This window comes from Odocoileus virginianus, chromosome 25 (assembly GCF_023699985.2).
Source record: "Odocoileus virginianus isolate 20LAN1187 ecotype Illinois chromosome 25, Ovbor_1.2, whole genome shotgun sequence".
Classification (NCBI taxonomy): domain Eukaryota; kingdom Metazoa; phylum Chordata; class Mammalia; order Artiodactyla; family Cervidae; genus Odocoileus; species Odocoileus virginianus.
The window spans coordinates 32,741,148-32,768,155 of NC_069698.1; the positions used below are offsets into that span (position 1 = coordinate 32,741,148).

At 36.8% G+C, this 27,008-nt stretch overlaps 1 protein-coding gene across 9 annotated transcripts in view; it reads left to right on the forward strand.

Moving 5' to 3' along the window:
* Positions 1 to 27,008, forward strand: part of USP25 (ubiquitin specific peptidase 25) — a 153,995-nt gene that overhangs the window by 34,660 nt on the left and 92,327 nt on the right. For 7 of the 9 annotated variants that reach the window (XM_070455092.1, XM_020874611.2, XM_070455089.1 and 4 more), the window contains 2 exons: positions 6,138 to 6,261; positions 20,950 to 21,112. In XM_070455092.1, coding sequence (XP_070311193.1) covers positions 6,138 to 6,261; positions 20,950 to 21,112 — 287 coding nt within the window. Of the gene's footprint in view, positions 1 to 6,124; positions 6,262 to 20,949; positions 21,113 to 27,008 lie in introns of all 9 variants that reach the window. The other 2 variants (XM_070455090.1, XM_070455091.1) reach the window with 1 other exon arrangement.

Here is a 27,008-nt window from a genome sequence, read left to right on the forward strand (position 1 = left end):
CAACATTCAGAAAACAAGACCATGGCATCTGGTCCTGTCACTTCATGGCAAATAGATGGGGAAACGGTGGCTGACTATTTTTTTGGGCTCCAAAATCAGTGCAGATGGTAACTGCAGCCATGAAATTAAAAGACGCTTACTCCTTGGAAGGAAAGTTATGACCAACCTAGACAGCATGTTAAAAAGCAGAGACATCACTTTGTCAACAAAGGTCCGTCTAGTCAAGGCTGTGGTTTTTCCAGTGGTCACATATGGATGTGAGAGTTGGACTATAAAGAAACCTGAGTGCTGAAGAATTGATGCTTTTGAACTGTGGTGTTCAGAAGACTCTTGAGAGTCCCCTGGACTGCAAGGAGATCCAACCAGTCTATCCTAAAGATCATCAGTCCTGAATGTTCATTGGAAGGATTGATGTTGAAGCTGAAACTCCAATACTTTGGCCACCTGATGCGAAGAACTGACTCATTTGGAAAGACCCTCATGCTGGGAAAGTTTGAAAGGGGGAGGAGAAGGGGATGACAGAAGATGAGATAGTTGGATGGCATCACTGACTGAATGGAGTGAGTTTGAGCAAACTCTGGGTGTTGATGACGGACAGGGAGGCCTGGCGTGCTGTGGTTCATGGGTTTGCAAAGAGTCGGACATGACTGAGCAACTGAACTGAACTGAAAGCTTGTTCTGTTCCTTTTTGAATAAGTACATAAGAAAATCATGGAGGATTATTTTTCACTGTGAAATTGATAGCTCCTTACATATTTTACAGAAATCATTCTAGTCTAAACTCTAGAAAGAGATGAAATTTAGGATCAATCATTATTAAAATAACATTTTACTTTCTTAATATCTGTTCTTAAAAGCATGTGTATTTGATATGCATGTATGTTATAATAATTCAGTATTACTGTATGGTTCTAAAATAACCTATGGAAAGAAGAAGCTTTATGAGCATCATGGAGAAAATTATTGTAATTAAAGTGAAACTATACTAAACCTTCTCCATTGCTTAAAGGAATAAATCTCAGAATTTCAATTAAGGAACGATAGTCTGGTCAGCCAGTCTTCCTAGCTTTAAAGACTATAATTACTTTTTTCTTCCTCTGCTCACACTTAATTCCTCTGATACCAGATATGTGAGGTTTTTTTTCCCTGTATACAGCCAGTTCTGTGACATCAGCTGGGTGTTCTACAATTCTGACACCGTTTACCTGGAGTTAGCATCAAACGCCACAGGCTAAATTCTCAGTCCCACAAAACTCCTACCTTAGACACCAGTCACAAGTAGTGGGTCCCCAGGTTACCTATGTTCTGTTTGACTTGGCTTCAGATTAGTAGTTCTCATGACCCACTCAAGTTTGATAATTTGCTCTAATGTCTCACAACTCAGGTAAACACTTTTTATTAGTTTATTATATTAAAGGCTATGATAAAGGATGAACAGCCAGATGGAGAGGTGTATAGAGCACACTTGTATAGTCTGGAAAAGTCCCAAGCCAGAAGTTTCTGCCTTGTGGAGTTAAGATATACCACCTTCCCAGCGTATGGATATGTTCATCAACCTGGAAGCTATCCAGACCTTGTACTTGGGAATTTTTATGGCAATTTCATCAGGTAGGCTTGATTGTTTGTTAACTTAATCTCCAGTCCCTCATATATATCCTTCTAGAGGATGGGACATGGGGCTCCAAGTTGCAAGCTTCTCATCATGACTTAGTCTTTCTGGCCCATCCTGAAGTCAGTCTGGAGCCCACCAAGAGTCATCTCTTTAGAACAAAAGATGCTCCTGTCACCTAGAAAATGCCAAGTGATACAGGAGCTCTTTGTCAGGAACTGGGTCAGAGACCAAGTATTAGAACAAAAGATGCTCCTAGGATCTTACCTTGCTCTTTGAATTGACTTGTTAATCTATGCATCATTTAGTAACACAATGCATTGGTAATTTGGAAAAAATTTCTTTCTAAATGTTTGAAGAACATCTACATTACAAAACAAATAGAAATTGTAATATCACTTGATTTCAGCAGAAAAGCCTTTAAAGTATTAGGAAGATATCTCTGTCATAGTGATAGAAACAAGTTTTCTGAAGTTGCAACTTCTGCTTGAAAATTCCATAGTTATCATTGGCAGCAAATAGTCTCATTTGTTTTTCAAGTGACAGGCTCCCCTTTTTTTTTGAGAAAATGTCTGTCAAATACTGATGTCTGATTAATCATAGTTTGTAGTTTATCAGTTGTAATATCAAGTAAAAATAGTGCTCCATGAAAAAAATTGAGTTCAACTTGCAGCTCAAGCAACGCACTAGTGTTTTTTTCTTTAGCAACAGCATACTTTGCATATGTAACAGAACTACTATGCATATGTCCAATTTTGTCACATAGAAGTAAAAGACCATGTAAAACAGTGTTTGAGATTTCATAAAATTAATTTTCTCTTAATAAGGATTTAAGAGAGATTGGCCTTTTTTTTTGAATTATGAATGTGTATAGTTGTGATATAATGAATTGCTTGTATAACTTGCTGCTGCTACCTTGATTTGTGCCAAGACACAGTGGTTTAATGCCCTGTTGTTTTGCATAATAACTGTAAATGTGACCATAGCAGGAAAGACAGATAACATCATAACATTTTTTATGAGAGTGTTTTTTACTTAAGGAACCCCTTCCGTTACAGAGTCCCTGGGGAACCCCTAGAATCCATGGGTTAACACTTGGGTACTGCTAGAATGGAGGGGAGACCACTGGATTTAATAATTTGAGGACTTAAATTTGAAGCCTGTCTACCTTTCTTTTATTCTTATGATATTAGATTTAATTTCTCGCAACTTCAGTTATTTTGTTTACGAAATAGGGTTAAAAGCATCTTGCCTCACTTTTTGATTTTGTGTTTCTCGAGTTACGATTGCTGAATTATGAAAAGCTCGAAATATAACTTGCTGCTATTTCTAAGTGAGTTTCTGCTCTAGCCAGCTTAGTTTACTTGTCAGTCGTGAAACAGTAAACACTTTAGATAATTTCGAAGAAGAAATTTAATACAGGGAACTAGATTGTTTAAAAAAAAAAAATCGGTGGGAGCACTGGAGGAAGGATCTCTAGCTCAGCTTTCTGAAGTGACTCCCAGATTCTTGCAGGACTGGCCAGCCAGCGAAGCTACTCCATCTGCCACAGTCAGGGAGACGGTGAATCAGGAGACGGCCTGTGGGGCAGTTGAGAACATAGCTTTATAGCTGGTGCCCACGGAGAGCCAGCCAGGATCAGGTGACTGCCACTGAGCTGCGCCTGGACACTGGAGCGCAGAGTCTGGTTACTGCCTCTGCTGTCTCTCTTGACATCCTGAAGCTGGAAGCTGGATTGCTTCTGTGGAGCAGCTCACATCTGTTCAGTCATGCTGGGAAAAAAAAACAGCCAAAAGCAGCAGGAGAGTGCCTTCCTCCTCATAGCTGCCTTTCACATCTCAAGCTATAGTATATGCGATTGGTGGAACCTAAATTTTATCCAAAACCGTAACTACAGGTGAATCAGGAAAATAGGTTGCTGTGTTTAATCTTTTTGGCTTCTCTCATTGAAGAAAGCATACTAGGAACATGAGATGGTGGAATCTGAGGGGCTAACTGATCAAGCCCTCCAAACCTGTTTGCTTCTTTGTGATTTTCAAGTTATTTTCTTTACTTTATTGTTTTCTCTTTAGTCATCCAAGTTTTAAGTCATTTTTAATGACCATGGTCTCATTTTTATGAGGCCATTTCATGCCTCTCTAGTTTAGCTTCTTTAATCAATATTTCAGCTGGACTTAATGATGACGCACACTTGTGACTCCATCCATCTACAGCTGTGGTTTGGTGGACGTGTAAACCAGACGTAGCCTGCTGACAGGTGTATCACTGCAGTGGTTCTGTAACTCTGTTCCACATTTTACTTGGTTGAATTTTTTTAGACCTGCCTGCAATGCTGGAGATCTGGGTTTGATCTCTAGGTTGGGAAGATCCCCTAGAGAAGGGCACAGCTACCCAGTCCAGTATTCTGGCCTGGAGAATTCCATGGACTGTATAGTTCATGGGGTCATGAAGAATTGGGATGCAACTGAGCGACTTTCACTTTATTGCACTTTTGTAAGGTTTTATTGTACTGTCTAAAGAATTAAAAAAATCTTCTATGGCCAACTGTTATTTCTAATATTTTTAGTATTCTTACAAGCTACTGTTTGGAGGAAAAAGTGTATATAACAATAAAAGTAGACTTTTGAATCTATTGATGTATTTTATTTATTACTAAGTGTGAAAAAAGTTTTTTTAATCGTTACATATAATCCTTAACTAGATGGGCTTCCCTTGTGGCTCAGCTCGTAAAGAATCTGCCTGCAATGCGGGAGACCTGGGTTCGATCCCTGGGTTGGGAAGATCCTCTGGAGAAGGGAAGGGCTACCCACTCCAGTATTCTGGCCTGGAGAATTCCGTGGACTGTATAGTCCATGGGATCACAAACAGTCGGACATGACTGAGTGACTTTGACTTTCACTTTGGGCTTTCCTGATAGCTCAATTGGTAAAGCATCTGCCTGCAATTCAGGAGACCCTGGTTCGATTCCTGGGTTGGGAAAATCGGCCGGAGAAGGGATAGGCTACCCACTCCAGTACTCTTGGGCTTCCCTTGTGGCTCAGCTGGTAAAGAATTTGCCCGAAATGCAGGAGACCTGGGTTTGATCTCTGAGTTGGGATGATCCCCTGGGGAAGGGAAAGGCTATCCACTCCAGTATTCTGGCCTGGAGAATTTCATGGACTCTGTAGTCCATGGGGTCACAAAGAGTCAGAAACGACTGAGGGACTTTCACTTCACTTTCAGATGGTAGAATGCAGACACCTTATGTCCCACTCCTTACTCCTTTTTCTTGTTTCACTCTTGTAATACTTGGATTACAAAGGAAAAAAATAATTTAACATGTCTCAAATACAAATAAACAGAATGAATAAAAAACTTGTCCAAAATACTAACCAGCATAATCCCAGCGATGCAAAGATAAGGTAGTAACAGCTATACTTCTTTCTCTTTCTCACCCTTTTATTTTGTAATCTCCTACTTAGCAACATGTTATGGTTTGCCATTGTTTAAATGATAATAGAGGTATAATTGATCTCTTGGGTTAAGGAAATAGATCAATAGATGTTGGGAAATTGGATTACAAAGCAGTTTTTCTGAATGTGGTAATAGTTACAGACTTTATTCTTTTGAGAAAGAATACTTACAGCATCAAGACTATTTTATTCTCACTGAAGAAAACATTTCATTTAGTAGTGTGTATTTTATTTTTATGAAATGAAAACTTCTTTTTATAATTAAAAAAACATAGAACAGAAATTAGAAAGCGAGGGATCCTTATACTTTCTTTTCCCCCCAATCCTCCTTCTCAAAATTAACCATTGTTGACAGCTTCATACATTCTTTCAGACTTTAAAAGTGTATATAAGTATCTGTTGTCAGTTGGGCTTCCCTGATGGCCCAGCAGTAAAGTGTCCATCTGCAGTGCAGGAGACCTGGGTTCGATCCTTGGGTCAGGAAGATCCCCTGGAGGAGGTCATGGCAACCAACTCCAGTATTTTTACCTGAAATCCCATGAACAGTGGAGCCTGGTGGGCCACGGTCCATATGGTTGCAAAAGAATTGAATATGACTTAGTGACTAAACAACATGGCCAATTAGTTTCTGGAACATAACTAATGTTATGTTGAGAGCTCATTTAATTATCATACTTTGATAAATGTCTAGGTTGTATGGACTAACTGAAACGTGTATATGTGGGTTAACTTCGGAAAGCATAAATTTAAATGTTTAATTGTTGCTTTCAATTTTTGTGATTATAGAACCTGTTTTCAGCAGTCTTTCTGCTTATTAGCTTTTAATCAGAGACTTCATAGTACTGTGTCTTCTCTAATGAAAAATATCTATGCTCTTGATTTTATAGGGAAGAACATTAAATTTCAAAATATAACCAATTTAAAATGTGTTTGCATTCTCTTTGGGGAGGTTCCTGTACAGAATTAAGTTGGCGCTGGGTTTGATTTGAAAGGGTATATTGGTTATAAAATCTACATTAGGAGTTACCTTTCATTTTGTTTGACTTAATTTTGAGAAACATAGTTTTGCTTTTCAGATGTGATTGATCTTACTGGAGATGATAAAGATGATCTTCAGAGAGCAATTGCCTTGAGTTTGGCGGAATCAAACAGGGCATTCAGGGAGACTGGAATAACTGATGAGGAGCAAGCCATTAGCAGGTAAAAATGCAATTTGTATAGATATAAGTACTGTTTATAATAGAAATAATAATTAACTTTAACTTGAAGAGGCACAAAGATATACTTTGTTATTCTAAATAAACTATTAGTAAACTTCAGTATTGTTGTTATATTTTATGTAACCAGAATGTTCATATTTTGGATCTAATTGCATGTGAATCTTAGATTTAATTTTGGAGTGGCATTTTGAGGCATAAAATTTAAGCGTATATTTTAATATTACTTTGATTTTTTTTTTCTTCCCTAACTCCTTTTGGATCCATTGTCCAATTCATCTTATAGTCATTTATAGCAGGGATCAGCTGACTTTATCTTCCAGTTGACTTTAACATGCCAGTTGTAAATATTTTAGGCTTTGTTGGCCATCTGGTTTCTGTTGCAGTTACTCAACTCCAGCGTTATAGTGTAAAATAACTGATAATACATAAGTTAATGAGTACAGTTGTGTTCCAGTAAATCTTGATTTACAAAAACATAGCCAGCCAGCTGGATTTCGCCCATAAGCCGTAGTTTGCCTACTTCTGATCTTTAATATGATAGTATATTCATAGGTTTTTTTTTAAAGAATGAGCAAGATTCCAAGAAGTGTGATAGAAGGCATCTTTTGATTTAATTACCAAAGCTGTTTAGTTTGAAACAGTTTGATCCACCAAAGGATTAAATAAGTTTGGTTTAAAAAAAAAAAAACTTTAAATTATAACAGACTATAATCATCTATACAACTCTTTGGAGCTGGGGGCAATTTAATCTTACTGTGGACGAAATTTATCTTTGCAGAGGTTAAATGATTTTCCAAAGGTACACAACTAAGATGAGTCTTAACAACTCCAGTGTTCTTTTTCCTGTTAACAGAGGTGTTTCATAGCAGAATGTACCAGCTTTCTCAGATAATTTCCCTTGACACGGTATTTAATAGTGTGTTTCTAAGTAATCTGAAATTACTATATGATAGGAGATGTCTCAAAATGCTATGTTTATTAGCAAAGGCACATAATTTATCATAGTAATACCTTTTAATGTCTCTAAATGTTACTTTGGAAACTGATTTGTAAGATATTAAGATGGTAAGAATTAATTAAAATTCATATTCTTCTTTAACGGTAGCTAATATCATTTAATGCCAGTAATTTTAAATGAAAACCAAAAGTGCATATCTATTTTCAGTCATTTTATTTAGGCTGATTTTTTGAAGGATTTGGAGAAATTATAAAGTTAAGTTTTGTCTTATAAACATGAATTGGAATTGATACAATTGTCTTGAATAACTATAAAATTTGATAATACTTAAACTTTGTAAGAAATATTTTAAACATGAAATATATCAGTTGAAATTCATATTTAAGGGGAATGAGGATCTATTATGTGAAAAAGAGATATTAAATGTAATATACAAATTTGGCCTTGGAGTATGGAATGAAGCAGGGCAAAGGCTAATAGAGTTTTGCCAAGACAACACACTGGTTAGAGCAAACACCCTCTTCCAACAACACAAGAGGAGACTCTACACATGGACATCACCAGATGGTCGACACTGAAATCAGATTGATTATATTCTTTGCAGTCAACGATGGAGAAGCTCTATACAGTCAGCAAAAACAAGACCAGGAGCTGACTGTGGCTGAGATCATGAATTCCTTAGTGCCAAATTCAGACTTAAACTGAAGAAAGTAGGGAAAACCACTGTACCATTCAGGTATGACCTAAATCAAATCCCTTATGACTATACAGTGGAAGTGACAAACAGATTTAAGGGACTAGATCTGATAGACAGAGAGCCTGATGAACTATGGACAGAGGTTCATGACATTGTACAGGAGACAGGGTTCAAGACCATCCCCATGGAAAAGAAATGCAAAAAGGCAAAATGGTTGTCTGAGAAGGCCTAACAAATAGCTGTGAAAAGAAGAGAAGTGAAAAGCAAAGGAGAAAAGGAAAGATATTCCCATTTGAATGCAGAGTTCCAAAGAATAGCCAGGAAAGATAAGAAAGCCTTCCTCATGCAAAGAAATGCAAAGAAAGAGGAAAACAACAGAATGGGAACGACTAGAGATCCCTTCAAGAAAATTAGAGATACCAAGGGAACATTTCACGCAAAGGTGTGTTTGATAAAGGACAGAAATGGTATGGACTTAACAGAAGCAGAAGATATTAAGAAGAGGTGGCAAGAATACACAGAAGAACTGTACAAAAAAGATCTTCATGACCCAGATAATCACAATGGTGTGATCATTCACCTAGAGCCAGACATCCTGGAATGTGAAGTCAAATGGGCCTTGGAAAGCATCACTATGAACAAAGCTAGTGGAGGTGATGGAATTCCAGTTGAGCTATTTCAAATCCTAAAAGATGATGCTGTGAAAGTACTGCACTCAGTATGCTAGCAAATTTGGAGAACTCAGCAGTGGCCACAGGACTGGAAAAGGTCAGTTTTCATTCCAGTCCCAAAGAAAGGCAATCCCAAAGAATGCTCAAACTACCACACAATTGCACTCATCTCACACACTAGTAAAGTAATGCTCAAAATTCTCCAATTCAAGGTTCTGCAATTCGTGAACCATGAGCTTCCAGATGTTCAAGCTGGTTTTAGAAAGGCAGAGGAACCAGAGGTCAAATTGTCAACATCCGTTGGATCATCGAAAAAGCAAGAGAATTCCAGAAAAAACATCTATTTCTGGTTTGTTGACTGCATCAAAGCCTTCGACTGTGTGGATCACAACAAACTGTGGAAAATTCTTAGAGATGGGAAAACCAGACCACCTGACCTGCCTCCTGAGAAATCTGTATGCAAGTCTGGAAGCAACAGTTAGAACTGGACATGGAACAGCAGACTGGTTCCAAATAGGAAAAGGAGTATGTCAAGGCTGTATGCAGAGTACATCATGAGAAACGCTGGGCTGGAAGAACTGGAATCAAGATAGCCGGCAGAAATATCAATAACCTCAGATATGCAGATGACACCACCCTTATGGCAGAAAGTGAAGATGAACTAAAAAGCCTCTTGATGAAAGTGAAAGAGGAGAGTGAAAAAGTTGGCTTAAAATTCGACATTCAGAAAACTAAGATCATGGCATCTGGTCCCATCACCTCATGGGAAATAGATGGGGAGACAGTGGAAACAGTGTCAGACTTTATTTTTTTGGACTCCAGAATCAGTGCAGATGGTAACTGCAGCCATGAAATTAAAAGACTTTTACTCCTTGGAAGGAAAGTTTTGACCATCCTAGACAGAATATTAAAAAGCAGAGACATTACTTTGCCAACAAAGGTTCGTCTGGTCAAGGCTATGATTTTTCCAGTGGTCATGTATGGATGTGACAGTTGGACTGTGAGGAAAGCTGAGCGCCGAAAAATTGATGCTTTTGAACTATGGTGTTGGAGAAGACTTGAGAGTTCCTTGGACTGCAAGGAGATCCAACCAGTCCATCCTAAAGGAGATGAGTCCTGGGTGTTCATTGGAAGGACTGACACTGATGCTGAAGCTCCAGTACTTTGGCCACCTCATGCAAAGAGTTGACTCACTGGAAAAGACCCTGATGCTGGGAGGGATTGGGGGCAGGAGGAGAAGGGGCCGACAGAGGATGAGATGGCTGGATAGCATCACCGACTCAATGGGCATGAGTTTGAGCAAACTCCAGGAGTTGGTGATGGACAGGGAGGCCTGGCGTGCTGGGATTCATGGGGTCGCAAAGAGTCGGACATGACAAAGCAAATGAACTGAACTGAACTGATGGCTTCCCAGGTGGCACTAGTGGTAAAGAACCTGCATGCCAGTGCAGGAGACATAAGAGACTTGAGTTCTATCCCTGGGTCTGGAAGATTCCCTAGCTGAGAGCATAGTAACCCACTCTAGTATTGTTGCCTGGAGAATCCCATGCACGCAGGAGCCTGGCAGGCTGCAGTCCATGGGTTTCAAGGAGTCAGACACCACTGAAGCAATTTAGCACACTCATATACTGTGATAGAAATATTTTTTAAAGTACATGTATAATATTGTATATACTGATTTTCATTACTGCATAAATAGAAACAAGGCTGGAGGATTATATACCAAGTTAGTATCAGTAGTTTTATATCTTGTGTTTTGTAATTAAAATTGAATATAATAATCAGGTAAAAAAAATTGAAAGTAAAGGAGTTTATATTATTCCTAATCTTATTACATTCACTGTATGTTATATATTTTTTAAGACATTAATTTTTGTCTAAATGGAAAAAATCTCTTTAAGACAATGTTCTTTCTTTTTCTTGATCTTTTAATTTTAGCATACCCTTAAATAATAAATATTTTGCAAGTATTGTTCTTGTAGATAACATTACAGAGACTTGGTATAGTGTTATATGCAAAATTTTACATAAAATTATACTCTGTTAAAGTAGGAATATTTACTATTGCACAGTAATTTTTTTCTTGGTATGTGTAGGTTATATAATACCAGGTAACAGAAAATGTTAAATGCAACCTGCAGTAAATAAGCATATTTATAAATCACATTGTATTAGAAATAAGGAAGGATGAGCATTCTAGTTAGACATTTGACAACTACAATATTCTAGTGAATTTTATTAAGACTTAAGACTCTAAAGTCAAAGGGTAAAATATATTTAAACATATATTTTTTCAAAAGTATTTTTAAAAGTGAATTTAACTATTTGATGACAAAATCTTACTAAATAAAATCCCCGTGTCATTTATTATGATATTTTTTCAGTATATATACTTTAATATGAATTCACACATTTTGAATACTATGTTACTGTGTATAACTAGATATGCTAAAACCTGTCTTTTTACATCATAGCGTCGTCTGTTTCAGCACCCATAAATTTCATAGTAAAGTTTCTAAAGTTAAACATTTTAAAAGTGTACTTCTTAATATAAATACTTTTTTAACATCAGGATTGGATGTATTTATTACTGCTCAGACAGGGAACGAGTATGGATAGCTGAAATTTTTTAGTAAGTTGCATGTGGCTAGCTTATGCTAGGCATATTTGTTGTGAAAATGGTTGCTTCGTGAAATGACTTTGAGTAAGTTGGGTAGAAAGTAGGGCTAGGTTCTAGTTAAAATTGTTACAAACAGCATGCCTTCAACTGTGTCAGGAAATATGGTAGACTAAAACAAATTTTCTAGTATAAGCAACCAAAATGAGTTGTTTCTGTTGGATATAAAATATTTTAAGATCTCTTGAAAGTATTATAGGGTTGTTCAGACAGTAAGGGCTGTAATCAGATTAAATCAAAGTGAAAGAAAGTACCCAAGGAAATAAGTTTGAAATGCTGAAATTCACTTTTTGACATGATGAAATTTGCTTCTACATGTAAACTTGAGCTTCAGTTTTGATATCTCTGTTGAATGTGAGAAAAGGAAGTCAAAGGCCATTGTCTGTAAGTAGGTGGGAAGCTTTAGTAGATAATCATTCCCCTTGTAAAATGGTTATGTCAGTGGATGACATTCACCATAAGGATAAATCAGAAGTATCCCCTCTCCAAAATGTCTATAATACTGCAAAGATAGTTCTCTGGGCTTGAGGAATGTTGTTGCAGGTGATGGGATTTGCCCTTGAGAAGTTGTACCATGGTTGTGCAGCAGAAATTTGTGTCACTTTAGTAATTCAGTAAATCTCTACTTGAAAAAGAACTGTGAAAATATCTTCTAGAAATGAAAATAAGAGTTATTAAGTAAAAAAAGAAAAAATGAAACACAAGTTTAATAGATTAGAATTAGCTAAAGAATATGTTGTTAGTCTGTAAGCTATATGAGAAGAAATTACCCAACATGTAAAAGATAGCTAAAAAGATAAAAAATATGGAGAGAGGTTGAGTGACATGGCAAATAAAATGAGTAGGTCTAACATACATTAATTGATGTTACAGAAGGAGAGGAAGCAGTGGGTCAGAGGAAGAATTTAAAGAGATCATCACAGAAATTTTTTAGAAGTGAAAAGATAACTTAAATTTCATGAGTCTACAAATTCCATTAGAAAAATTAAAAGAAACCCGTACCTAAATTCTTTATAGTGATACTCCAGAGCACTTAAGACTGAGAAAATCTTAAAATTTCTTAGAGAAAAAGGCAGAATTGTCTTAAAAATAGTGACAGTGAAAGTGACAAATTATGCAAATTTATGTGGCAATAAGACACATGAAAATACTGAAAAAATGATTTTCAGTGACTGGAAAGAAAATAACTACCGGAATTCTGTGGTATGGGGTAGCCTCACCGGAGTGTTTTTCTTTTTCATTAGGGCTCTAAAGTCATTTCTGAAAGGCAAAGAATTATTAATGTTTCTTCTGTTCATGGATCTACCATCTCCTGTACTCACAGATGTGGGGGGGGGGGTTGCAGTGCCTCCACTGCTACAAAATCGGTGTGCCCCTTTTCAGTAGTTCTAATTTTACCTTTTTTTCCCAATAATTGTCTACTTCCCTGAGGTTTCACCCAGACAGGCTGATACAGGAGAACAGTAACATTTCTGTAAAATGTACGTGAACCCTTTGTACCTCCTGCTTTGGCTTATTTGGGGGCTTCCCAGGTGGCACAAGTGGTAAGGAATTCACCTGCCAATGCCAGAGACGTAAGAAATGAGAGTTCATTCCCTGGGCTAGGAAGATCCCCTGGAGAGGGGCATGGCCCACTGTAGTATTCTTGCCTGGGAATCCCATGGTCAGAGCCGCCTGGTGGGCTACAGTCCATGGGGTCTCAAAGAGTCAGACGTGATCGAGTGACTTAGCATGCACGCACGCGCGTGCACCCTCTTCACACCTGCTTGGGCTTACATGGGCCACTGTAGAGGAACTGGTGAGCAGTGTACTCATCTGAGTAATCATTATTTTTACACTCTTAGATCATTCAGTCCAACAGAGAATTCTAGGTGTCTGAATTGAAATTAAGATTGGGAGCCACTTGGAGGTTTACCAACCAGAACAGCCTAGAGTTGTCATTGGGGAAAGAAAAAAGCAACATGTCCAGGAATGGTTGGGGCAGGATTCTGAATTTTAAAAACCTGTAACCTAAAAGTTATAGGTTTCTGTAACTCTCACTCTTTTCATCTTGATCTAGTACCTAGGAAGCAGTTATGAGGGTTGAATGCCTTAAGATGATGTTTGGAACAGGAGTAGATTAGGGGGGCAATTACAAGTCTTTTGAAGTGAATTTGTAAGGATAATTTTAAGGCTTAACAATAACAGATGTCCATGGATGGTAGAGCGCATAGAAGGTCCATCCAATTCTTTGACTATCATTCCTTGTCAGGTTACAAGTTGAAAAAGTGGAAAATATTAAACATTGGTTTCAAGGGCCATAAGAGTATGGCATGAGATGACCAGTCATACTGGGAGAGCAAAACTGTAACTCAAAAGAAAGTGTCAGCAGCCATGAGGCACCACCGATAGTCCTGAGAAGGGTCAGAATGCAGACTAGAAGGTGAGCAAAGGGGCAGTGTAGTCAGTCTGTGCAGAGGGGGCAAGGCGTGCTCACCGCTGGAGAAACACATCTGCTTTTGGAGGGAATTACCTATCCAACATGCAGTTTCCATGGCAGAAACACAGAGTTCTTTGGCATTCAGTAAATGATTGTGGACTAGTTGCCCTGTGGGATATGATGATAGGTTACAGCAGTAGTGGTAATCTCTGGTGCAAGCTTGGTGAGTCACCTCATTGGAGAACAGCCATCACAATATAACCAACACAATGACTAAAATTAGAAAGACTGACATACCAAATATTGGTAAGTATGTAAAGCAATTGGAAGGTGTCATATGTTGTTGGTAAGAATGTATAATGGTATAACCTCTTTGGAAAACTGAAGATTTCTCGTGTATTTCTACATATATTATGCTTGCACTTGGCACAGCCCATGTTTCCACTCCTCGGTCTAGACCCTTGAGGAAGGAATGCATAGTGCCTTTATTGATCAGAACTAAAAACTGTAAACAGCCTAATATCTGTAAGAGCAGAATAGTGAACAGTGGTGGTACATTCACACAATGGAATTCGAAGCGATGTAATGGAAAACATTTTCCAGACACTTCTAAAAAATGTGGAGGAATCCCCAGAGCAACATGCTGAGTGAGAGAGACTTGACGCAAACCTGCTGTATGAATCCATTTACGTGATGTTTAAGGACAGGCATAAACTAATCTATGGCGGTAGAAGTGGTCAGAATGCTGATTATCTGAGAACTAGAACGGACACTGTTTGTTGGAAAAAGGGCATGAGAGGATTTTTGGGAATGATAGAAATTTTCTGTATCTTGGTCTGGGTGGTGGTTACATAGGTGTATTCATTGGTAAAAATTTCACTGGACTGTACATTTAAGTTTTGTGTATCTTATATACAAATCACCTCTCAGTAAAATACTTTTACCAGGAAAAAATGTGTTTAGCTATGTTAATTGATAATATACAAAAAGTTATATTTTTATGTAGAATAAAGAATGATAAGGAGAAAAAATTTTAAGGCTACCATTTATAACACATAAAACTATTAAAGACCAGGAATAAAAAAAATGTGCAAGAACTTCTAAGAAGAAAATTATTAAATAACACTGAGACATATTAATGAATATGGAAGTAACTGGAAATATATTGTATTTTACAAATTGAAAGATTTAAGATTGTAAAACTGATTAGCTCTCCTTAAATTGACTTATGGATTTAGTGTGATCCCAGTCAAAATACCCAGCTTTTTTGTTTGTTTTTTTTTTAAAGGAAATGTAGATGATTCTTTCACCCTCTATCCCTCTCTTCCACCTTTCATTTTTTTTTTTTCCGGTTGATGTGTATAGCTTAAATGACATGCAAATTTTCTGGTATGTTGCTTGCTAAAATTGGATTTGAATGATCAAAATGGAATGTTTTCTATAGTGTGATTTAAATACACACACACAAAAGCCCTCAAAATTAGTACTAGGAATGGGAACATTTACTGTTAAGTAAGTGCTTTAAAGATTCCTTCAATATAGTGTGTGGAAGGAAAAGAGACAGCAAAAATGTTTTGTCATCTGTTTCTATTGTTGAATGTCATAGTCATGACTAGTGTTGGGAAGGTAAAGTGATTCTAGTTGGGGTTGATTTGGGGGGTTGCCTTTGTCAGTATGCTACATTTTGTTCTAAGCTATTTCTGAGCTCTGAGATTTGCAGTGTTGTTTTTTATTCTCTCTCTCACTCTCTCTTTAAAGTCTAGGTAGAATCATTGACTTTACTTTGGTGAGGCCAGGAAGGAACCCTTATGAGGACTTGGTTTATATAAAATTTATATTCATAATGCCAGAACTGGACTCTCAGAAAGGACAAGAACTTGGGACTGGAGGGCTCATATTTGGGCTAGAGGTTGGGCTTTTCCAAATGACAATAACAACAACAAAGAACAACATCTGATATCTAACATTATATTTCAAACACTTGTTTAACTCCATTTTTTTTTTAACCAAGTATGCTCTAGGGATGAAACAAATCCCTGTTTCTATCCTCTGATGCTGATAGGAGAGACTGGTTGGTTCATAATTTTGTGCAGTGTAATAAATGTGTTTATAAGGTCCTTTAAAAGCTGGGGGGCAGACATAGGAAGAAACCTACTGGGGCATGTTGTAAGTCCCTAGTGATTACAAAACTGAATATTTTGTAAGTTCTAAATCAAGGTGATCACAAAGTCATGGCATTCTTTCATCCACCATTTTTAGGTACCATATTTCTACCATATTATCACATGGTTAAGGAATATTGTAGGGCTTCCCAGGTAGCACTGATGGTAAAGAACCCACCTGCTAATGCTGGAGACACAAGAGACATGGATTCGACCCTTGGGTCTGGAAGATCCTCTGGAGGTGGTGGTGCTTTTTCTTCAGTCGCTCAGTCATGTCTGACTCTTTGTGACCCAGTGGACTGCAGCACACCAGGCTTCCTTGTCCTTCACCATCTCCCAGAGTCTGCTCAAACTCATGTTCATTGTGTTGGTGAAGCCATGCAACCATCTCATCCTCTGCCTTCCCTTTCTCCTCTTACCTTCAGTCTTTCCCAGCATCAGGGTCTTCTCCACTGAGTTGGCTTTTCGCATCAGGTGGCCAAAGTATTGGAGTTTCAGCTTCAGCATCAGTCCTTCCAGTGACTATTCAGAATTGATTTCCTTTAGGATTGACTGGTTTGATCTCCTTGCTATCCAAGGGACTCTCAATAGTCTACTTCCCTTGAAGAGGAAATGACAACCCACTCCAGTATTCTTGCCTGGGGAATCCCAGGGACAGAGGAGCCTGGTGGTCTACAGTCCATAGGGTTGCAAAGAGTTGGGACTTGACTGAACAACTTAATACACACATACGGAGAATTATAAGTCTATATCTTTAAAACTCGTATTTTTGTTATAATGTATGATGATCTCTACCATATGACAGAATTCAGTTATATATATAATATACATTTAATTATGTGTACACATGCATATAAGGGCTTTCCTTGTGGCTCAGCTGGTAAAGAATCCGCCTGCAATGCTGGATACTTGGGTTTGATCCCTGGGTAGGGAAGATCCCATAGAGAAGGGAAAGATTACCCAATCCAGTATTCTGGCCTGGAGAATTCCATGGCCTGTGTAGGCCCTGGGGTCACAAAGAGTCGGACACGACTTAGCGACTTTCACTTTCACACATACACATATACTTGAAAATCTTTATATCTTAGTTCACTTTGAGAAGCAGGGAACATGTATATCTTGAGCTCTATTCAGTTATTACAGTTTGTGTCCAATTTTTCCTCTGTAGAAAAAAAGATCCATGGGAATGCTGGGGAGATGGTATCTTCAGTTTATATTCTTGACTTTCTTTCCCTCCTAGCTTGTAACAAAAAGTTCAGGTAAGCTGCTCGGTCCTAGAAAATACATTGGAGGCCATACATTTCCCACCATAAAAATCAAGAGATGTATTTTCTTGGTGGGAGGGGACTGAAGAGAGGGTGACTGAATTAATTGTATTGAAACATTTAAAAATAATACCTTCTAGTTTTTAGTAATCTTAACTAGATCTGGAATTAGAAGAATATTGTTACCTCAGAGCAGTCTGAATTGTAGATTTGGAATGGGTCGTTGACAGGTATGGGGAGCAGGAGACCTAGTTTTACTCAGTGTTGTCTTGAGGCCGAGTCTCATTTTGTTACTAACTTCATGTGACTACGTATACATTTTAATTTTTGTAGATTGGGTGTATTTTGTAGAAATCAACTCTTCTGAAGTTTTCCATAGCTAATGTCTACGTAACCTGTTGCCTGGTCATTATGATACAAGTGATCTGATGTGTTGGCATTAAAAAGGGTTATTTCTATTTCATTTTATTATAACTAGAGTTTTAAGTTAGTATTTTATTACAACTAGAAGTTTAAAAGCATATAGTGGTAGAGGATCATCCACCTAGGAGAATGAGTGTAGTTCTCCTTGACTTTCGACTAGTTTATGCTTTTGGAATATACTATAGAATTTTTTTTTAATGGTTATTATACCTGCCCACAAGTGCTAGTCAGTTGCTGGATGCCTCTTCTGCCTTTTATATTAGGTTGGTGCAAAAGTAATTGTGGTTTTGCATTGTTGAACTTTGCTGTTTGATATTGGAATAAATTCTTAAATGTAGTTATATGTCATTAAAATGCACATTTCTTTTTTTTTTGCTAATGATTTATTACTTGCTGTTTATTTTATATATGAAAATGAGGTTAGGGGAAAAAAAACAAATTCGAGCAATTTTCTTGTTTGAGTTCGAAATGGGTAGTAAAGCAGCAAAGACAACTCAATATGAGCAATGCATAGAGCCCAGGAACTGCTAAAGAAACCTACAGTTCAGTGGTGGTTCAAGAAGTTTTGCAAAACTTTTGAGACTAGAGCCCTGAAGATGAGGAGCTCAGTTGCTGATCATCAGAAGTTGACAATGACCAATTGAGAGCCATCATCGAAGCTAATCCTCTTAAAACTACACAGAGAAGTTGCCCAAGAACTCAGTGTTGACAATTTTGAGGTTATGTGGCATTTGAAGCAAATTGGAAAGGTGAAAAAGTTTGATAAGTGGGCGCCTCATGAACAAATAAATTGCCATTTTGAAATGTTGTCTCCTCTTATTCTATGCAACAACAGTGAGCCGTTTCTCAATCAGACTGTGACATGTGATGAAAAGCGGGTTTTAGATGACAGCGTGCCCATGGCCAGTCGGTGGTTGGACTGGGAAGAAGCTCCAAATCACTTTCCAAAGCCAAACTTGTACCAAGAGTCATGGCTACTGTTTGGTGATCTGCTGCCCTCTGATCAGTATAGCTTTCTGAATCCAGGGAAACCATTACATCTGAGAAGTATGCTCAGCAAATTGATGAGATGCACTGAAATCTGTAACAGCTGTAGCTGGCATTGTCAACAGAAAAGACCCAATTCTTCTCCACAGCAATGCCTGACCATATGTCACATAACTTCGGAAGTTGAACAAACTGGGCCATGAAATTTTGCCTCATCATATTCGTCTGACCTCTCGCCAACCAACTACCACTTCTTCAAGCATCTTGACATCTTTTTGCAGGGAAAACATTTCTACAACCAGCAGTAGGTAGAAAATGCTTTCCAATAGTTTGGTGAATCCCAAAACACAGATTTTTATGCTGTAGGAATAAACAGACATTTCTCATTGGGAAAAAATGTGTTAATTGTAATGGTTCCTATTTTGATTTAGCATAGGTATGTTTGAACCTTGTTATAATGATTTAAAATTCAGGATATGAAACTGCAGTTACTTTTGCACCAACTAATAAATGACTATTGGCACTAATTCTTTCCTGTTTATAATATATTTGCTACTTTTCCCAGAACCCATTGCTTGTTTTAGTTTGCTCATTTCTGATTACCAGTGTAGAAATAAGATTCATTAATTTATACTTCTAGATATACATATGTAACAAAAGGAACAGACTTTTCAAATGAAAATTGCTCCCACTTATGAAAGTCAATAAATGATTAAATATACCTTTTTTATATAAAACAGACTTTGGTGTTATATTTACCTTTTGTATACTATGTATTCTCTCTTTCGAAGTGGTCACCTTGTACAAATTTAATTTGTACAGTTGATTTTTCTTGTGTCTTGCTAAATTGTGCAAGGAACAGTAGAAAGTCTCTCAAGTTGGCTCTTTGACTTACTTCCCTTTTATGTTCTTGAGAACTCGTTTTTGATTAGAGTGGGATGTTCCAGATAAACATTGATATTCTCAAGTCCCGGAATCATCTAACTAAATACCTTCCAAGGAGTTCTAGCACTGCTTATTGTTAAATAATTTAAGAGAAAAAGCCTCTAGGGGCTGAGATTCCTTGTGAGAGTTGATAGTTGGGCAGAGAGTACTGCTGCTAATGTTAGATCACTCTTAAAAGTGTAAACTGTTTATTTTTAAATATGTGAGTTTACTTTGACCTTTACATTTTAATGTATCATGTTTTCTGCTCCCCCCCCACCCAGTATGTGATTTAATTGATTCCCAAAGAAAAACTCTATCCTATATTCATATAAGTTATTTTAAGTAATACTGATTTGGAATCTAATGCACTGTATATAAGGTCATATTACAGTTAGAGATGAAAAATATTCTGCTTCTCCATAATTAAGGAAGATCACTGTATTAGTTTGATATTGATCTAATAGAGCAAAATCTTTAGGAGAAAAATAGTGTAGCATGAATGAGATTTTTTTTTTCAAGAAGGCAAAAAGTTGAAAAAACTCATACTAACTGAGATTTTTGTAGTGAACATAAAATGAGTTAAGATATTTGGCTGTTATTCATGATAATTTGGAATAGTAAGTAACACATGTCTTGAGTAGGCAAATGCATGTTAGTTTATATGTAGGGATTAGGGTTTTTCAGCATTTTCTTGCTTAAGAGCAAGATAAACACCATTCAGCAGAGTAGCATTACTGTTAGTCATGTTTAGATATGTTTTAGATATTCTGTAGATGTACTTATTTTGAAGAGGTTTATCTTTTATTATTCTGATATGTAGGTGTTTATTACAGTAGATTTTTCTCTAGGCAAACTATTGGAAATGAAGTGAACACATAAATATTCTCTCCCCTTATTTTTCAGTAGCTGTTGTAGAGTATGGATCTGTAGAACTGAAAGGAACCCTAGAATTTACCTTAACTTTTTTTTTTAAATAGAAAAGGGAATTAATGATCAGAGGGATGAAAGTGCAGTGTTTTTCCATTTTTAATTTTCTTATGATTCAAAGAAATTCTTATAAAAGCTAATCATTATGTATATTGTAAATATGTACTTTAATACAATGACTTTTCAGAACACTTATCTAGGTACTATATTCCTGATATTAAGCCTCTAATTTGTTGAAATATAACTTAATATATCTATTTCCTATTATGTAATGCTATCTTTTTGCGATTAAAATCTGTTTTCTGAGGAAAAACTGCTGCCTATGTTTTGATCTATTAGCATTGCTACTACTTTGTTCTTGAAAACTAGAACTATGCTATGTTCTAGAAAACTAGAATCCACTTGAGCAAATTTAATGTTAAGTATTCCTTTTCCAAATGCATTGTCTAGGCCTTAATTTATCAAAATCCTTAGTTTATAGTATGCTCTTTTTTACCATACAGTGCTAAATTAATGCTGTATTTTTTCACCATTATTTTCTACCCATCGTTTAAGAGTTCTTGAGGCCAGCATAGCAGAAAATAAAGCATGTTTGAAGAGGACACCAACTGAAGTTTGGAGAGATTCTCGAAACCCTTACGATAGAAAAAGGCAGGACAAAGCTCCTGTTGGACTAAAGAATGTTGGCAATACTTGCTGGTTTAGTGCTGTTATTCAGGTAAGGATCTTTATGCAGGTCTTATCTGGTGGGCCTGGCAGCAGTGAAAAGTGGGTTGGAGTTGTGTTTCTTTTTAGTTATATATATATACAGACACACAGACACACACACACACACACACACTGCAAACAAGGTTTTAATATGCCTTTCTACTAACTGCAAACAAGGTTTTAATATGCCTTTCTACTAACTGCAAACAAGGTTTTAATATGCCTTTCTACTAACCTAGTTTGGCGATTGCAGTATTCCACACACACACACACACACACACTGCAAACAAGGTTTTAATATGCCTTTCTACTAACCTAGTTTGGCGATTGCAGTATTCCACACACACACACACACACACACACACTGCAAACAAGGTTTTAATATGCCTTTCTACTAACCTAGTTTGGCGATTGCAGTATTCCCCACTCTACTTTGTTCTTCATTCCCAGTATGGACTTTTCATGATAAAACACTGCCAATGCCTTATTCAGAATTAATTTCTCCTCCTTCTCTGTTGTTGGGAATTGTCAGAGTGAAAAGAAAACATTTTTGTATATAAATCCCTGCAAATTTAGGAAAGAACATAGCCAAGATGGGGCTTCCCTGGTGGCTCAGATGGTAAAAACAAAAAAAACAAACAAAAAAATCTGCCTGCAGTGCAGAACACCTAGGTTTGATCCCTGGGTTGGGAAGATCCCCTGAAGAAGGGAATGGCTACCCACTCGAGTATTCTTGCCTGGAAAATTCCTCGAATAGAGGAGCCTGGTGGGTTACAGTCCATGATGTCACAAAGAGTCGGACCTAACTGAGTGACTAACACTTCACTTCATAACCAAGATAGGAAGCCAAGACTGTTTTTGTGTGTGTGTGTGTGTGTGAGTCAGATCAGATTTATCTATAATAGAAAATGTCATTCAGTAATTATAGTCATTTAAGTACTTTTTTTTATAAAAGAGGACATTTTATTTCAGGAGGAAATAGATTGACAAGTAATTCTTAATACATATGTGAGAATGAAAGAATAAAAATAAATTAAGAATAACATTTTCTTTCTAACTTGGAATTTTTTATTTAGCTTCTTATTCTAAAGTGAAAAATATTTGTATGCATAGATAACCATCTTTTCAATTTGGACTAGTTTTTTAACTCTTACATGATATGACTGTTGTCATAATTCTTTAGTATTCTCAGACATTGGTAATGTTATCTTTCAAATTGTGAAACCTTAAACTAAATAATCTCCTTAAGTTAAATAACCTATGAATAATAACATGCTCTTAGTTTTAATTACTCTTTAGGAAAATTAATATTTGTGCTTAATTTCCTAATATAGCTGAACGGTAGCTCATTTAGTGTTTCTGATGAGTCTTTTTAAATCAGTAGATGTTTTCTAATTTACATTATTTTACATCCAAAATATCTCTTCATTTTGTCCGTTCCAACCTGAATACAGTATTAACTTTCATATGATATTAAAGCAACTAACAGGTTATTAAATTTTTCTATTCTAAAGGTAATTAATTGTGTTCTCTAGGTGATTAATTTTTTTTTCTACTTCAGTGTTATAATATCCAGCTCTTTTCTGTCTTTTTGCTTCTAGCAAATAGTATTATACAATTTGGTTTTCTGGTTTCGTGCCTCACTTTTATTCAACTATGGTACACACCATTTAATAACACGATATGTTGTTTGTTTTCCAGGCTATTAAAATATTAAGGAATACTTGGAATTAACATGAATTTGTAATAATACTTTTGTTTTTGGTCTTGAGTATGCATTAATTATCCACTTACATGCTAGCAATAGCTCAAATTTTATTTGCTATCCTAATACTTGCACTGCTAGTAAATTCTTTTGCATTTCATTGTTTAAATTTCATAATTTAGTTGTCACTTTAAAATGTGAAACACAATTTTAAGGCTGTGATCTGAGTGCTTATGAGTATGTTTTGCTGCCTGTATTTGGATGCTGCCTTTACACTATTACGGCCAGTAAATGAGGCTCATTGATTAGCAGCTTCTCTTAGAAAACTGTAGGAAGTAAGAAAGTGCTTGCAGAGAATCAGTATTTGTTAGTTAGAATTGGTGCTTTAAACATCTAGAAGAAATAACATAACTTTGAAAATTTTGGCTTCTAATGAAGTAATAGGATACTGTCTTTTGGGAATGTAGGAAAACAGTAAGCTTCAGTTTAGGAAATTGTGGATGGGAAAAAAAAATTTGTCTAGTGATCTTTGTTTTGTTTTTGAATGTAACTTTAAAGTCTCTTAAACCATTTTAAGTAGCTTTTAATTTTCACTTCTAGTAATTGAAATATTTTATTTTTTCATTCCTTGACATTTACTTAATTCAACAGACATCTCAAATATGTTTATCATAATTAATTGAACTTTTCACTTATGAAAGGAACTTTGGGTAGGAAATCTGTATTAGTGTTGGGAGGTTTTGATTTTTTTTCAAAGCAAGTTGGAACTTGTCCAAATTGTGACATAAATGCACTATAAAGTTTCAGTTACAAAAATTTTCTCAGGGATGGAATTTACTTAGTTGGCAAGACTAGTGTGAAACAACTGGGAATTCTCTTCTCTAAAAGTATTTCTAACGATTATAGTTTATAAGAATTACAAACCTCTAACTTCAGAGTAGGTAACGGTGGGTAAGCTACAGAAGGTACAGCTTTGTTATACTTGGTCCTTTAGGTACTGAGACCTAAGTATTTTGGAAGAAAAGAGGAACAGAATATCAGGAAGGGATTGTTAGCAAAAAGAAATTATGCAGAGAGTGGCTTACATAACTTTTGGATGCTGACAATATTAGCCTTACTGTCTTTAGATTGGATATCAACCACTTAACTAGTCAGGAGTATTTTCATCCTGTTCAAAAGCAACTTTTATGCAGATGGTACTCTTTGGGGCTGCTTTTTCTACTCTGTTCCTCTCTCTAGTTTGGGGTGTTAAGTTCAAGTAATTCATGAGTTCTCATGGCCCTTAGCACCATGCCCATTTGGAATCCTCTGAGACGCTCAGGAGTAAGGTGCCTCTGCTTCTTGGGTTGCCTGGTACAGTCCCAGTTTACTCCTATTGTAGATGCGTCAGCACTTATTAATTCATTGTAGAGCCCTTTTTCGTCCTCAGAAGAGTTGTGGGTTGGATGATAAGGTTTATGAACCCGAGTCAGTTCAGTTCAGTTATATCCCAAGTCTAAATTTTCCTATATTCCACAGAAGGAGAGAGTAGTTGTCTGATACCTCTCCGTCTGGGAAGGCCAAAGGGATTTAATTGCTCTGTATACAGACTTTCATCTTTTAATCAGGCCACTCTTTTTCTCACACTTTGAAACTTATCTGTTACTATTTCATTTTTAAATATTAATAATCCACCAAGGAGAATTTTTGTTGGTTTTCCTTAGTATCTTTCATCATAGAGAGTTTCTATCTCCTTCTGCTCTCTTGTCATCACTTTTTTTGTTTTCCATAAATTATGTATTTAAACTCTCACCCTCCACGAGTTTAGTCAAATTCTTAACAGATTTCAGAATTCATATACTGGCTTTGAGCTCAATAAAAGGATACTTGTTTTCAATGTGTATGCCTCACAAATGTAATTTAGACAGTAGTGGCGATTACACTTTCCCACCCCTTTTGAAGAAATATGTTGACCAATACTACTACTATGCCCGATCTAGAGTATAGATTGGGGCTTAAAATGAGTTCCTGTGATTTGTTGTGATAATCTATGGTCATCAATTCTGCTTTGGGTAATAGCATATTAAGTTCTTTTCAACCATCCACTTGGTCATATATTGCTGGAGTCTAAAAACAAAAATGAAACCAGTGTTTTGAAGGCATCGTAAGCCCTAAAGCATTGAGGAATTTTGAGGCTACACTTTGAGAGAACAGGATTTTCAGACAGTAAGCTTCATTTTTTGGGCTGTTTTATCTTTGAGAAAACATCTACTTCTGCTTTATTGACTACACCAAAGGCTTTGACTGTGTGGATCACAACAAACTGTGGAAAATTCTTAGAGATGGGAATACCAGACCACCTGACCAATCTGTATGCACGTCAAGAAGCAACAATTAGAACTGGACATGGAATAATAGACTGGTTCCAAATCGAAGAAGGAGTACATCAAGGCTATATATTGTCACCCTGCTTATTTAACTTATATGCAGAGTACATCATGAGAAACGCTGGGCTGGGTGAAGCACAAGCTGGAATCAAGGTTGCTGGGAGAAATATCAGTAACCTCAGGTATGCAGATGACACCATACTTATGGCAGAAAGCAAAGAAGAACTAAAGAGCCTCTTGATGAAAGTGAAAGAGAACAGTGAAAAAGTTGGCTTAAAGCTCGACATTCAGAAAACTAAGATCATGGCATCTGGTCCCATCACTTCATGGCAAATAGATGGGGAAACAATGGAAACAGTGAAAGGCTTTATTTTGGGGGGCTCCAAGATCACTGTAGATGGTGACTGCAGACATGAAATTAAAAGACGCTTACTCCTTGGAAGAAAAACTATGAGCAACGTAGAGAGCATATTAAAAAGCAGAAACATACTTTGCCAACAAAGGTCTGTCTAGTCAAAGCTATGGGTTTTCCAGTAATCATGTGTGGATGTGAGAGTTGGACTATAAAGAAAGCTGAGCGCCAAAGAATTGATGCTTTTGAACTATGGTGTTAGAGAAGAAAGACTCTTGAGAGTCCCTTGGACTGCAAGGAGATCCAACCAGTCCATCCTAAAGGAAATGAGTCCTGAATACATTGGAAGGACTGATGCTAAAGCTGAAATTCCAGTACTTTGACCACCTGATGCGGAGAGCTGAATCATTGGAAAAGACCCTGATGATGGGAAGGATTGAGGGCCAGAGGAGAAGGGGATGACAGAGGATGAGATGGTTGGATGGCAACAACGACTCAGTGAACATGAGTTTGAGTAAACTCTGGGAGTTGGTGATGGACAGGAAAGCCTGGGGTGCTGCAGTCCATGGGGTCTGAAAGAGTCTGGCGTGACTGAGCAACTGAACTGAACTGATCTTTGAGGCAGTTTTAGAAGTGGCTGCTGATTGGCTGGAAACTAAGCAAAGTTTCACACAAGATTGAAAGTCTTGGAAACACCTAAGATTTTCAGTTGAGTTCTAAAGGGCTAGACTCTAGGATCACCTGAGAATTGAGTAGAGGCCAGGCTTTATAACTTGTGAATCCCAGCTTAAGATCATCTCATAATTGATTGGATCAAGGTAATATAGGATTGCAAATGCTTTAGTCTTGGGGCCTGCCAGAAGGAAATGTAAATTTTGGTGGAAGATAATACCATCTTGAACTTTGAACTTTCTTCAGTTTTTTACATACAATGTCTAGCTCTCAGTTATTCATAATTGGTCATATCAGAAAATAAGACATGTCCCCAAATTAAGAGAAAATAATGGATAATTAGAAATCTAACTATGTAGGTAAAAGTTAAAATTGAATGGTTTGTTATGTAACTACTAATATGCTTAAGGAATTAGAAGCATAACTGAGAATTTTTGGTAGAAAACTAAAAACTATTAAAGAAATTTTAGAGCTGAAAAATATCATAAATTAAATTAGGATATCAGTGGATGAATTTTGCAGTATATTAGACACAACTGAAGGATACACAGCGTGACCAGAGAATTGTCAACTGGACAGTTTGTCTGAGGAACATTTTCACACTCAAGCCATGAAATACAGATGAGAGCATAGAAGAGATATTTTGGACATGGAGTAAATTGTACTAACACAGTTTATTTGTGGTTCCAGAGGGAAACTAAAAAGGAAATAGGATAAAAACACTATTAGAAGAGATGACGAAGAATATTCTGAACTTGATGAAAGAAATCAAGCCACAGATTCGGGAAGCAATAGGAACCAAGTAGTATGA